The 15,238-nt window shown below is 39.3% G+C and overlaps 1 protein-coding gene across 4 annotated transcripts in view; it reads left to right on the forward strand.

Moving 5' to 3' along the window:
• Positions 1–15,238, forward strand: part of LOC119744353 — a 56,981-nt gene that overhangs the window by 29,574 nt on the left and 12,169 nt on the right. For all 4 annotated transcript variants that reach the window (XM_038220233.1, XM_038220232.1, XM_038220234.1 and 1 more), the window contains 15 exons: positions 1,686–2,861; positions 5,326–5,503; positions 5,992–6,078; positions 6,368–6,465; positions 7,342–7,390; positions 7,893–7,987; positions 8,371–8,451; positions 9,107–9,364; positions 9,523–9,593; positions 9,823–9,922; positions 10,046–10,210; positions 10,490–10,594; positions 10,748–10,826; positions 11,020–11,121; positions 11,848–12,105. In XM_038220233.1, the coding sequence (XP_038076161.1) occupies positions 1,686–2,861; positions 5,326–5,503; positions 5,992–6,078; positions 6,368–6,465; positions 7,342–7,390; positions 7,893–7,987; positions 8,371–8,451; positions 9,107–9,364; positions 9,523–9,593; positions 9,823–9,922; positions 10,046–10,210; positions 10,490–10,594; positions 10,748–10,826; positions 11,020–11,121; positions 11,848–12,105 (2,902 nt within the window). The remainder of the gene's footprint in view (positions 1–1,685; positions 2,862–5,325; positions 5,504–5,991; positions 6,079–6,367; positions 6,466–7,341; positions 7,391–7,892; positions 7,988–8,370; positions 8,452–9,106; positions 9,365–9,522; positions 9,594–9,822; positions 9,923–10,045; positions 10,211–10,489; positions 10,595–10,747; positions 10,827–11,019; positions 11,122–11,847; positions 12,106–15,238) is intronic.

The raw sequence follows: 15,238 nt of genomic DNA on the forward strand, positions 1-15,238 counted from the left end.
GTCATGAGCAATAAAAAAAAAAAAAGATAAACTTTTCAACTCATTTTTATGACTCCCAGTCCCCATCTCATACAGTGTCCCCATTCCGTTCCCTCATAACTGCACCGGATCGTGTTAATTCCGAGCAGCTCTTTTTATTTCTCATTGGGGATTTGGGGACCTCAATGCAGTCTAGTTATCGGTATCAAAATGACTCGCTCAAGACTACAGGGATATTAAGTTGCTCTCCCATGGCAGTCGTTCATGTCCTGTTTTTGGTGTCGAGCCTGTTTTTCTTCCTATGTCCTGTTTAGTCGAAACGACTGTGTGGTGTTTTGCAGCGCTGCTGTCCACTGTACAGTCGATGTTCCAATTTTCTTTCAGGAAATTAAAACAAAAGTAACTTAATCTTGGCAGCTTCTGTTTTTGTTTTTTTTTGGATTGTTTTTTTTGGTCATCAGGTCCTTTTCATTAAATCCGGTTCATTTGCTTCACAACTTCAGGTCCAAAAAATTCTGGCCTCATTTTAAAAAAAATTGAGTTTGGAAGTTTGAATAACTTGTTTATTCAGGGATTAAACTTTCATACATTTGTCGTTCTATTAATGTGGGGTCCACTTTTGTTCTTGTCCCTGTTACATCTGACATCTGACACCCCCCTCAACTTTTTTTTCGTGACCCAAGCTGTATTGACTTTTTAGCCTCGAGCTTTGCGCATCTTTTGATATGAAAAACATAAAAATCGGACCACGGCGAAAAATTTTCCGGCATTACACGCCATGAAAACTGAATTTTCCCATATACGTCGTGTACACAGAGCAGAATTACCATTCGTACATATGAATAATTAATTATCCATAATTCCAAAACCCTTTGACCTATAGTCATGAAATTGCTTGGGTATGTTCATGATGAGTTGCTCTATACCTGTACCAAGTTTCAAAATTTGTCGTCACTCAATGGCTGAGATCTTGGGGGGGGGGGGGCAGAATCCCCCGGCTGAGCGATGGTCAAAATAACACGGCCCTATTAGGGTTAATGCAGTCGTCCTCCAAGAGTGATCATGAATAGCAAACTACCTACCCAACAAACAAACAATTGTTAGAAGTCATTCTTAATGATATGTGAATGGCAAATTACTAAGTTACAAGGTAAATGGGGACAGGAAGAATACCTTTTTTTAAGGACACTAAATTTATTGAATGACCCAAATGTCCTCTTTCTTGTGGCGAGAAACAAATCAGGTTATTGTTGGTGGCCTTCGTAAAAAAATTTGAATGAAAATCTTCAATCAATGCTTCATTCCTCTGTGGCTAGAGATTGTATACCACATTCAGACACCCTGCCGTTCTTGTTGTATACAGGTTTTTTTATGTTCAGGGGACTATAACATTACAACTCAAGATTTTTTAGGAGCGACTGCTTCTGGTATTTCATCTATGTCCTTGAAAGATGCTTGAGACATTTTTTTGAAATCTATTTTCTGGTCATTTGTCATTCCACATGGTTGGAGTTCGCACGGAGCTGAAATTGGTTAATAAATGCAAAAATTAATGTAAGCTGTATTTATGAAATCAGTGGATTTTTGAACACTTGTGCGTCTTTCTGAAAGAATATTTAATTCCACTGTACAAAGAACATAGGGATTTATGGCATGCATATGGAATGAATAATAACGGATGGATGTTTGTTTTGATTTGCACACAGCCGAGTGATAATCCAAAGCTGAAGCGATCCAACTCGTCGGTTTGTTTGGAGACATTTGATCTCCCCGATCCCGCCAGCGAGTACCGAGACGAAGACAACAAGACTCCGACGGGACCCATCCCAGTGGCCTCCTGCGACATCGGCGACGTGGTGATTGATGGTTTGGCGTTCGCCGGGGAACCCTCAGAGATGACGACCGAGACGGGACTGGAGCGAACAGACCGGCAGAAGCAGATCAACATCCCGATCTCTGGCGGGGTGCGGCGCATGCTATCCTCTCGCTCCAACGGCCGGGATATCAAATACGCCACCTACTCCAGTTCCCGCCGGTCGATCTTCGCCGAGTCCCTCTACGACAACCTCAGCGATGAGGAAAACGTGCTGGACGAGGACTTCCTGTCCAATAAGAACGCTGGGAAGTGGTCCTACGCCGACAACCACGTCACGAATGGGAGCCGGAAAACCGTACCGGGCGATTTTCCCACGCAGAGTGAGGACTCTGTCACGCCCACACCTGTGAAGCGGACAAAGTCAAGGGAAGCCGAAGCCATCTCCTCCGGCAAAAGTTCCCGAGAAAGCACCCCTCGTCACAAACCCAAGATAGTCATCAATCACACCACTCACAAAAAAGTCGACAGTGCCGTAAGCCTGGATTTACCCAGTCCGCCAGAGAAACTAAACAGTATCACCTCGGACAATTGGGAGGCAGGGGAGGGCGGACTTCGCCCACGCTCCAACACCGCAACAAGCCGCACCAGCTCCAATGGCAGCAGCCGTGGTAGCACCAAGCGCCGCGGCTCGCGCAAATCAAAAATTAAAAGTTTAATCGTTGGATCGACCACCGACCCGCTCAGCGACGTGGAAAATGCACAGGAACACTTAGCTCAGACGCATTCCCTCCTACAGGCCTACGAACTCCACATGCAGAATATGAACGACAAGGACGACTACGATAGCGCAAACGCAGACCTGGAGGCTTTCTCGCCGCGACCGCCGTCCACGAGAAGGTCCTCGTCCTTCAAACGGAACAATCTGAGGACGGGGGTTGGGGGTAGCGAAGGCGGAAGCAGTTGCATCATGGGAGAACTTGGCACCCTAACCTCGAGCGAGGGACATTACTCACAGGGTACTGATGATGATTTTCTGGACATCGAGAACTTGGCACTAAAGGACGATGTAAGTTCAAACTATTGTTTTAATATTTTGATGTCCTTTAACTCGATTGACAACGTAAGTTGTGATTGTTCACTAGTAACAGGGTTCAGTCCTTTTTTAGTTCCATTGTCTTTTAAAATCAACTGCGAAAAATGGAAAGAAATTTAGTCGACATGAACAGTGCATTGCATTTATATTTCATCTTATTTTCAGTTTCTGTTGAAAGTTTTTGTTTTATCCAGCATTTATTGTCCCTGGACCTTCAAATCTAAATTTCTAATCAGTCAATGTTTTCATATCAACTGCTTCAAAAGTACAAATGCATCATTCGAATACACTTGTTGTTTTTTTACTTAAATAAAATAACCCACAGCGGCTAAAGGCCTTTCTGCAATTGAATTTTAAGAACAGCCAAGAAAAAAAAGCTCTGGAATTTTTAGACCGTAAAATCATTTTTTTATTTATCCTGGCAAATCCGAATGAAATATTGCCGGTATTTAAATAACCAACACTTGATTGCATTGGAAGAGATTCTCTCCATCAAACATAAATCACCCTGAATAAGATCCTTCGTTGGACCCATCACGTTGTCAGCATCAACCAGATTAAATTTCAGCATTCCGGTCGCCTTTTTTTTTCTTTTCTAGAATCTCCGATTATCGGAATTCTAGAAATGAGCCAGTTTCCTGAATGTTATGACAGCCACGTGTGAATGACAAGCGAAGGATTTGGACAGATGGAATGTCATTAAAATCCTATCTGTTGCAGAAAAAATATGAGGAAATTAACGGTGTGTGTTGAAGGGGTGGTGGGGGGAGTTAATTGATTGCATGGGCACAGGTGCAGTGTTTTTAGGACCCAAATTATTGGGGGGGGGGGGGGTTGGTGAACTACCTTTTTGTGGGCTCTGTAGATGCTTTTAGGTGTTGACCAGCCAAATTTGCTCTCTTTGAAAGGTTTAACTGGTTGATGTGAAATTTTTTTGGGGGGGAGGAGATGTTTTTTTTTTATATATTAGGCTTATCTAAGCAGTTGTTATTTTGTGGAAGTGATTAGCAAAAAAAATGTTTTTGCAGGTTGCTATTTTATTTTGTTGGCATAAAACACATGTCCCTTAGTTGAACTGTCCTCCAAACTAGTCCAGGCTCAATGAAAATTGTGTTTATTAAACCTTTTTGAAAAATACTATTTATATATCACACCAAGGTTGACCTATTAAAGCGCATCATAATTTTATTCACTTTATCTCAATCACGCTCATTTTGGACGTTTATGCCCTTGAATCTCTGCGATGTCCTAAACAGATGTGCGGAGCCGCCCAATTAATATTATTCCCAATAATAATGCGGGCCAGCTGGGCCGGTCGAAAGGAATGTGTAGATTATAATCAAACTGAATAAAAACTGTCGCTGCAGCTGACAAATCGTTGAATATACGAGTTTGATAAGCTGCGTTGCACATTTGTTTCTCAGTGTGACAAATGTGCACGTTGCATGTTGCACGTTGTAACATGTATCGGTACCTTCACTACAAGGGATTTGTTTTTCAACGGAATTGTGGTACAATGTAAAAACAATTTTTTTCTGAGAATGATATGGCAACTTCCGGTTTGTCCTAAACGGACGGCGCACTCTAGAAATGGCAAGTCACAGAAATGAATTGTTGTTGAATTTATGCAAAAAAAAAAAAAATAACTCCGGCAAAGTTTATTCGCGGTTTATTTTGTATTTTGTAGTACTTATCCAATTTCTGATTGTGCGTGCGTGTGCCTGGGACGTGTGGTCACTTTTTTCTGTGGAGTGTGCGCAGAATGGAAACGTTGGGAATCGTTTGAGTATTTGAAAGGTGATTTACTGTGGATGCTGCATAGCAGTGAGCACGTTAACTTTCATTTTGCTGATGACTTTTCTCGGACATGGCCGTGATGGAAGAAGGGATAGAGTGTCTCAGCATTGATACAGAGGTGCAAACCAATTTTTTGGAGGGACATAGTTCCTGAAAGTTTGGCTTCTGGTTTTGCCTCACCCAAGCTTTCCACCTTGAAATCTTTTGTTTTTCATGCTTTTGAATATATTTCCAACAAATGGGTAGACTGCCAACATAGGGCTGGATAGCTGACTTGGTTGACTACCGGAACTGATTTCTAGAGGTTGCAGGTTCGCATCCAACTCCAGTCGATTCCGCTATCCAATGTTATATTTATAACATTGTTTCCATAAGGATGTTAATAGTGACAATTCAAACAGCAAGGGCTGGATAGCTCGGTTTGGTCAAGTACCGGAACTGGATTATGGATGTCGTGGGTTCGAATCTCACTCCAGTAAATTTTTTTATCCTACCTTATATCAATATTGTCCAACCTTATGATTTTTCCCCATCAGGATATCAATGTGTCATTGGTAAAACACTGCTACTGAAGTCCGTAGGTCGCAGGTTCGAATCCCACTCCAAACCTTATCAAACCTTGTCTTGTTTTTTTCTACAGGATGTTGATGATGACGATTCGGACAGCCATTCCTTCAGTTCCCTCCACTCCCAGGCCTCCACCTACACCCAGCGGGGAGCCATCAGGAAGGCCGGCTGGCTGCAATGCAAGAGCCTATTGGTCCAGAAGAAGAAGAGGGTGGAGAGGGCGACCAGTAGGAAATGGAAAGAGTACTGGGGTAGGTGATTCTATGTAAAGGCCTCTCCTATTGGTCAAAAAAAGGAAAATTGCAAAATATTGACCAATCAGAATGTAAAAGAGTGCCTGGTTCGGTGTTCAAAGACTGTTGAATATGTTGTCATCTCCTATTGGTCAAGAAGAAAAAGAGAATGAAAAGGGGACCAGTAGGAACTGGAAAGAGTACTGGAGTAGGTGATTCTATATATAGGCCTCTCCTATTGGTCTCAGAAAGGAGAAGTTTGAATTATTGACCAATCAGAATGAAGGAGAGTGCTGGGTTAGGTGTTTAAGCATTGTTAAATGTGTTGTCATCTCCAATTGGTCAAGAGGAAGAAGACCGTAGGTGTTTCTACATATGTGGCTATATCCTGTTGGTCAGGAAACAATAGAAGACATTCAATTGGTTACAATAGGAATGGTTAAAAAAATGGGGGGAATGGAAAAAAAACCAATGTAACACTTTTAACTGTATTTCTTCATTTGCAGTTTGTTTGAAAGGCACTATGCTCCTGTTCTATCATTGTGAAAATAAAACTGCGCCGGATGAGAACATCGAACCGAAGCATATACTTGGTAAGAAATTAACAAAACTTCCCATTTTTCTATGAATTTTTTTTTAAATTTTCCCCTAAATTTCATTTAGAATTGAGTAAATAGATTTCTGTCACAGTTTTCAAGTGAATGTTGACATTTGCAGAAATGACTCTGAAATATCCATCAATAACAAAATTAAAATTGTTCCAATCCATCAGTCAGTTTGGGTATTTTTCCTGCTGAGAGCGTAGATATGCATAGAATGTGCAGGATCTTAAGGAGGATTTGTGTTCTCATCTTGTTTTCTTTGGATTTCGTGTTTTGACAGTTGTGGAGGGAGGCATCGCACAAGCCATCCCAGAACATCCGAAGAGAGATAACATCTTCTGCCTTAGCACCGCATTCGGAGATGCGTACCTCCTTCAGGTATATAAAAAACAGCTGAACATTAAGAAAAGAGGGGACAGGCCACTTTTTGAAATCAAAATTTCAAAGGGCACCGAGGCCAAGTGAATGGGCACCGAAGCCAACGCAGTTCCAAGTATTTCATTCAAAGTGTTTGCAAGTGCATAGTGGAGACATTTTGCTGACGAAGACGCAGAGTTGGTCCTCCCTCTCGCATCGTCTCCTAGCTCCGCCTCCACCGTAAAACCTGAATCAAAAGACAAGAAACAAACAATAATACTACAATCTTAAGGAATTTTAGAGTCGATTCCCAAACTGGATGATAATACTAATACTGTAATATCCACAGTTCATATATTAACTTTTTTAAACAGATGAACATTACAAAAAGGAAATGCCACTGGCTCTGTTCGTTTTTGTATTTTTTTCATCAAGTGGTTCCTGAATCGCAAACCATGCATTTTCAGAACAGAAACCAAACTTGTTTTGGATGATTTACATCATGTTTTTGGCTGACTGATTCACAGAGCAAGACTGGTCATTATTGCCGTGGAATCTCAGAAAAGCTAACCGCAGCAATCAATCTTTCCCTCTTGTATTCATTGGGAAGTTCCAGCATGGTGACACGATACGAGACTGGGAAGTTCCAGCATGGTGACAGGATACGAGACAATAATGCCAAAACTGGGATCGGTTTCCTTTTTTTAATTTGGAGTTCCCTTATTTTGAATTGTAAGGGCACGTTTTCACCATAACTGACATGTTTGGTCACCTAAAGTATTAATTCTAGCACAATTTAACATTTAAATCAGATTGCTTTCTTTTTAATTTTCACGCGGCTGTCCAAAAATTAATAGGTATACGGACTTCTTTTTTTTTCTTTTTCGAAATTTTTAGTCCCAAAGTCAAATCGAGCTTGAAAACTGGATCACCGGCATTCACTCAGGTAAGACATTTTAAAATAAATTATTACCATCCCAAAAATTGTTCATGTTTTTACAGTGAAATCTCGATAAGTCAAACTCTGATAACTCAAAACAACTGTTAAGTCAAACAAAGAATCCATTCCCTTCAGTAGTATAACAATGATATACAACCCTGCTTAACTCAAAACTCTGCTTAAGTCAAATTTTGAACCTGCTCCCTTGAGGTTTGACTTCAGATTTCAGATTTCACTGTACTTCAGTCAATTCAGCGCCCACCTTCCCACTGCAATATTTTAACATTCAACAATCAAGCTGAATTTTAGGCAATTTCAAATGAGGAAATTAACAGCGATATTATTTCGTGCCATTGTGTTCCTCGCTCAGGAAACGCAGGAAGTGGTGTGCAGGATCCTGGAGGAAATCTGGCTACGTGCCCGAAAAAAAAGAGGATTTTGGGGGGGTCTGATGTATGCTTATGATAAAATAATTCCTGATTGATAATTTTTTTGTGTCCGTTTACAGCTTGTGCTTCGGCCTTGGCAAGACAGCATGGCAAGGACGACACGATCCGCCTCCTGAAATCTGAAATACACAAGCGGGAATCCAAAGTAGAAAGTGTAAGCTGCCTTTGGAATCTCTCCTTTATGTCTCGTTCATTCCCTGATTTTTAAAAGTTTTATTCAAGTCGCTTGTTTCATATCAGTCTCAGTGTCTATCTTTACCCACTTTTGTGGATCTTTTTAGCAAATTAATATGTTCAGCAAAAATCAAATTTTATAGAAAAAAAAATTACCAGGTCATGTTATAGTATTAAATTGTAACCCTTTTTTAATAAATTATACCACAAGTTTATAATCCTAACACTTTTACAGAAACTGTTCTGTATATATTTATGTTCACATATTTTATGAACAGATTGCAGGGTTTTCAATCAATTGAAAGAAATCGATCCGAAAATATTTGTTCTCAATTTTTTGTAATTTTCCTTTTTTGTTTTTAGGAGACCAAAATGAAGAAGATGGCAGAGCTCCAATTAAGCGTAGTCACTCAGGCCAAAAATAGACAGGCCATTGTCAATCAGGTAAATCATCCCCTCCCACCATCCTTCAACCCCTCCCGCCCATCCTTTAACTCCTCCCCTTTCCTCCTTTAACCCCTCCTCTTTCCTCCCTGACCCCCGCCCCTTTTGTGGGATACAGTGAAGATGTATTCTACTTATTAACCTGGTGATGTTTACGTTTTTAAGTCTTTAAATCAGGTTTAAACCTCCAAAATGTAGATTGGTTAAACCAGGGAATCCTGCTGCTTGTGTTCTATTTTACTCTGATATTTGTGACAAGATCCCACAAAACGAGGCTTATACAACAATTTTTCACTCACTAGGTTTTCATACTCGGCCCTTCATCATTTCACAAATCATTTAGATTGACATCCTCATGAATAGACACATATGCAAATACCATAGTGCCAACCAGGAGATCTTGTGCTTTTGTTCATAAGCAAGATAGTTTACTGTGATATTTGTGACCAGAGTCATTTGGGTATTTTATCTCCTGTCAATTGTAATACGCATTACACAGAAGATACTCAGCTGATCTTTTAGTTTATTACTCGGTTTGACATCCCGAAGAATACGGACACAAAAGTAAAAGAATACTTTGCCGAATCAGTACCACATATCAAATCAATCGATTGATCAATCGATCAATAATGATTTCTTATCCGATCAATCACAGATAGCCCAGTGGGATCAGAACCTGGAACGCTTCCATCTAGAGCTCTACCGTCTTCGCTGCTACATGGCCTCCCTCCAGGGCTCCGAGCTCCCCAACCCCAAGACCCTCCTAGCCTGCGTCTCCAAACCCACCAAGCACACCTTAGCCAAGCTAGACTTCTTCTCAGTCTCCTCCTTCCACGCCTTAGTCAGCGCTCGCAACCCCATGGGTCTGCAGGGCCGGTTCTCCAAGCCCAGGTCCAAGAAGCAGAAAGGACTGGTGAGCATCTCTAGCTTTTGGACATTTTTCAAAACTTGGGCCTTGTCTCCAGTTTTGGCTTGACTTTGAATCAATTCATTTAAAATCAATTTTGAAATTGATTTAAGACTTTTTTAGGAATTTGTAACCAATTCAAATTGTCTTTATTTATATTTTAGTTTGGTACCCTGAAAAGGTCTTCAAAAGGGGCAACAGCCTTAGCTGCTGATGCAGCAAGACTAGCAGAGAGGTGAGGAACTAGACTTAACCAAACACAATATTTTACATTTGTAGGCCTCTGGAATAATTTTTCAAAGAAAAAAAAAAATATGAGAAAATTAAATATCGGAATAATTTTCACACTAATTGTGAAAACATTAAAAGAGAGTGTATTTGTATAATAGATTCAGATTTCTTGAGATGTATAAAATGTCTTTTCAGATTTATTTATTTTTTATTTTTTGTCTTTATTATTTCAGCCATGATAAAACAACAGCCCCACCAGCACAGTTTGAAGAGAGCGACCAGAAACAGCTGGAAAATGACGACGAAAAGAGCAAAACCACTCCGATTAGTCAGGTAAAAGCCGAGAACTAATGTACCACTGTCAGTGTAGTAATCACGAGGTTGCGGGTTCGAATCCCTCCCTAGCAAAGATGTTTTTCCTCACTTTTCTTTGCAATCACTTTGTTCTTTGGCCAGATGTTTGAGAAACAGATGCAAGAGGAGCGGAGCAAAGACAAGACCCTCTCGGAGGAGCTGATAGAGGGCGCCCTTGTCAAGGTGCTGTTGCCGGACAACCAGAGCACCATGGTAACGCTCCGGCCGGGCATGACTGTGCAAGACCTGCTCATAAGTAGCTGTGTGGTAAGTATTTTTTTTAATCATCTAAAAAAAAAGGTTTTTTTATTGATCAGATTTGAACAACTGCAATATCAGATTCTAACCATATTTTGGTATTTAGGTTAAACCTTTTCATTCGGAAATGATTTTTTTTCATTTATAAATTTAAAAACAAACATGTCATTGCTACTGTATAATTTGATTCTATAACAGAATTTAAATATCAGAGTTAAACTTTTTCATTTTAAGTGTTTTTTTTTTCCAAAGTTTTGAAAAGTGATTTTTTTTCTTTTCTTTTTGCAGAATCGGCAGATGGATTACCACAACTATTACGTCAAGTTCAACCAGGCTATGAGATTCGGTGCGGAGTTCAAGATTCCAGACAAAAATGCCATCCTAGAAAAAGAAGTAAATATAATTTCTTTCTAAGTAAAGATATTTCTCTCTTTTAGAACTACTCAGACAAGCGTGATCTGCAGAAACGGAATCTATTTGATTTCCTGTCTTGATTTGTAAAAAAAAAAACACAGTAATTGGTGTCTGTTTTTTTTTTATCTTCAGAAATTTGACGAGATAGAAATTTGCACCAAATGCATTCATCAAGTGGAGCTGTACCAGTTCAATGAGAACATGGATTTCGGTAAGTTTATCATTCATTAACAAAATTCTCTCCTCAAATTTTGATTTCTGTATGATTTACCAAAATATTGTTTTGGAGAATAGATTTTTCACCCAGACCTTTGTATGGCTTTCCATTCGTTGCAATAAATAATTAAAACCCATATGGCAATAAGACTGTAGTATTGTTATTCGTTTCTTGTCTTTCGATTAAGGTTTTACGGTGGAGGCGGAGCTAGGAGACGATGCGGAGAGGGAGGACCAACTCTGCGTCTTCATCAGCGAGATAGAAAAGGGAGGCTTGGCCTACCACCAAGGTGAGGAAGTCATGTCAAAAATCATCCCCCCCCCCCAAAAAAGACATTTTCACCACTAAGTAGTACATTTTGTATAGTTTTGCGGACCAATAATCGTATATGTGCACAGTATTTAAGCTATTCATGTTGTGGTGTGTCAAATGTATCTTATCCTTTTCTATCAATGTTGTGAGATATTTGCACTAGTAAGCAGGAGGTCGTGGGTTCGAGTCCAGCCTGAGCAAACTTACAGATTTCTTTTACAACAGGGGCTCTGAAAGCACTGCGTGTACAGTGCTCATAAAATTATGATGATGAAGACGCGAAACCAAAGATCTTACAAAAGTTGCTGCCAACTGTTTTTTTTTTCTTTTTTGGATTTGGGTTTAATTAAGAGGTATTATTAGAGTTCACTGCCACTCGGGAAATCAAGGAAAGTTTGAAAATGTGACAATTTTTTTTTCCAGTCGTGGAAAACTCAGGGAATTTGGGGAAACATCAGTTTGGCGTATATGCGTCTTGTGCCATAAGTCCAAGTTGTGTCCGTTGCCTGACTGGCTATGGTGGCTTTTTAGTGTCTATGCAGTGTGAATATTACACACCTCTCTAGACAATAACAATTGGCTGTGCTACACCACCTCTTGACTTCCCAGCAACCTCATCAAAGTGAAAATATTTCTCAAAAGTTTTGAAATTTCTCAGGGAAAAATATCAGGAAAACTCAAATTCTTGATTTTATTGTTGCAGATCTGCACGTGGGCGACGAGCTTCTCTGCATCCAGGGACGGGTGGTCTGTGACCTGGACATGCTCTTCATCGAGAACCTCCTCCAGACCAGCTTCTCGGTCATGCTGACCGTCCGGTCCAGCCGGACGGTCTTCGCACAGACCCAGGCCATGCTGGACACCAACAAGTACATTGACCAGCTGACGTGCCCACCGCCGCCCAGCCAGAACAGGCTGACCGACGACATGATTGACTTGCTCATCATACCCGCCCCAAACTGTGAGTAGAAACCTCTGTTTGTCTGTAAATTGTGTCCTTCTTTGAAAGCAGTTTTCATTTTTTGAAATTAATTTTTAAATTTTCAAGGAATCTGATTTTAAAATCCTCCCATACTATTTTCTCCCATCCTTCTGTATTCCCTCCCCTTGCACTTTTGTTCGTTTTTTTTTAGCGTAATTTCTCCAAAATGTTTGATATTTTGGCAATTTTAAATCCTAGATCCTGTTCTCTTTCCCCTCCTCATTTTTTTTTTTTTAATTTAGAGAGAAAGTCAATATGCAGTTAGAACAACAATGCAATTTCTTTAATAAAGTTCTTTATATAAACTCTGCGTTGTATTATCTGGATTTATAGCCTTTATGTTTGTAATGTTTTCTGTGTATATCTCTTGATTTTTCTCATTCTTTGTCGTCTATCCTTTTTTTTGTAGTTAGTTTCCCATTAAAAGTAATCTGTTATGAATTAATATGTCCTTCAGTTTTTTTTTCCATTTTCTATAAAAGTAGTCCTTTTATCACATAATGGACAACTATTGTAGTTGTCTCTTTTCATCATAATTGCTAAATGTGACCATACTCACTACAATACTAAATTCATTTGATTAAAAAGAGAACTTAATAGTAAGCCCAAGATGACACAATGAATTGAGTACAATTCTGAACGTCAACCGAAACATCTGCCATTGTCATTCAAATTAATCCAATAAGACTCCTTAATCCCCTCCCACATGCCAAACTCATCTGTCCCAAGGCTGTTTCAGTAAAATGCTCAACACAAGGAAGTGTTTGGTATTAAAAGAAAATCCGCCTATAAATAAGGAAGGGTTGAAATTTAACTATGTGTACATTTGTGTCTAACTTGGAGACCCAATACGATGATGAAATGCATGTCGGAGTATGCAGTAAAGCAGCGCTGTATTTTGACCTCACGGAAGATGATGCTGCAATGAAAGATGTGGTCTTGATGATTATTTTGTCTGACTACTGGAGTTACTTGTCAGGAATACAGCAAGAACGTTGACATCCTGATTTTGTATCACTCAAATTTTCGGAAGATACGTTGATCAGCTGGTGTTAAAGATGTCTGTATCGTTGTGTGACGTGGAGATCCTCATTTTTTAATTGAAATGAGACTTGAGTTATTTGAATGGTATTTCAGCTGAAGGATAACTTGAGCAGTATGCAGCGCTGAAGGATGTTGTATATTGAGAATAAGCATCTGTCAGATTTTTAAAAACAAACTCACTGTTTCGACACCAATGCTTTGTGAATTGTGATTTAATTCGGTGTACAAGTAAGTCTAAATCCTTATTTGAGATCAAGTGAGTGTCGACACAATGTGCTTGTGAGCCAACTTCAACGAAGAAAACTTGATAAATACTCGATGAACTTTCTTACTGGGAATAAGCATCCTTCATATTTTTTAAGAAGTATTTTTTGAGGAACAGACACTGGAACTGTGTGTATTGGGATTTTGACTTGGAGTACAAGTGGATATCTTCAACTTTTGACCAAAAATATGGGGAATTTACCGAGCCAAGCGACGACGTTTCAGGCCAGCGTCAGGAAGTCATTTTTCCAGCGGTCGTCCCGGTCGTCATGGAAACCATGGGGAAACCATGGCAACCAACCTGAAGGGACGTGCGACACAGAGGGTCAAGATTTGTGTGTTCTCGGTACTATCCGAGGTCAGCCTGCTTTTAACTTTTTTTAACTTCAGTTTAAAACATACTATTTGTCTGATTGTATTTTTTTATATTTTGGATAAATACTATGGATGTTACAATTGGTGTAATGTAAAAGTATTTGAAAATATTTACATTTTTAGGTATTTCTGACTTTCAAAAAAAAAAAATGGAAGAACTAGTACTATTTTAATGAAAAAAAAATGAATAAAATTGCTGCAAACTACTTACTGACTGGATTGACCTGAAATATACAAATAAAAAATGTTGGCGGGCCAAAAAGGCATACCCCCCAAAAAAGCTGATTTATTAATAATAATATTACAAGGAAACAAGTTAAAATGTATTGAGATGTATTGAAAACCCAAATATTGTATATTTTTCGTTTTTTTCCAGTGATGACATTTAATCAAACAATTTGTAATCTAAAGAATAACTTCGAGTGTGTGTTTGTTCATGTGTATAAATGTCAAACTTTTCAATTGATATTTTCCAGTCATGTGAAACCTTTCAGTGCCTCATTATTATAATCACAATACATACACATAGATTTGCCAAAGATTTTGTTCTTTGTTACACTTAGCCAAGTTGCCTTTGAAGGCCCCCTTCATTGTTACCAATTGCTTGGAGGGTGCTGAACCCTTTCAACAGCCACCAAAATTCCCTGTATCCGGGAAAAGCTAGTTCCACTGAATAATTACATGTATCCCTGACCTTTTAAGTTTGTTTTGTGCTGAAAGCTAGTTTGTGACGGTTGTAGAATTCATTTCTATGGAATGCAAATGTCATGCAAAGTCGTTGTGACCATTTAACTTCCGACTGTTAGAGGTCTTTGCCTGCTGTTGATATGCTCTGAAGATCTACATGTGGTAAAGATGTTTCGTTTCTAGTGATATCATTGACAAGTAGAATTGTGCAAAGCTAAGTTTTCCGTGTTGTCTACTTGTAAGTTTATTGGGACTTTGCAAGTTGTATGTTGTTCTGTGTCTTGTGCTTTTACTGTAATTGACTTATCGCCGTTTGCGAGTTAGCCACGCCCCTGAGACAACCCTGTGGAGTTTTTGTACATTCAGTTTTGTTTGTCTAAGATTCTGCGCATTCCTCGTCCATTTGTATATCATGTAATTGGACAATGATTTGCGTCGATGCGATTCTAACAGGATTCTACCGTGATATGTCAATGATCGATATGTTTTCGCCAGGTTGTTGAAAAGAGCTTTGGAAATTTTGGCCACAATCAAGATAGAATCCATTTCAAAATCACAATCAAGATAGAATCAGTTTCAAAATCACAACTCCGATTCCATTTTTAAGGAATTTACAATCTGAGTGATTTGAATGGTTAACTAAATTTAAGAAACTGATCACAATTTTCTTATGACGTGGTATTAGATGTTCACTGCTACAGTTCATTAGTGAATGCTGTTGAGATGGTTCAAGAATCATAAC

The sequence above is a fragment of the Patiria miniata genome, unplaced genomic scaffold (assembly GCF_015706575.1).
Source record: "Patiria miniata isolate m_02_andy unplaced genomic scaffold, ASM1570657v1 HiC_scaffold_7, whole genome shotgun sequence".
NCBI lineage: Eukaryota > Metazoa > Echinodermata > Asteroidea > Valvatida > Asterinidae > Patiria > Patiria miniata.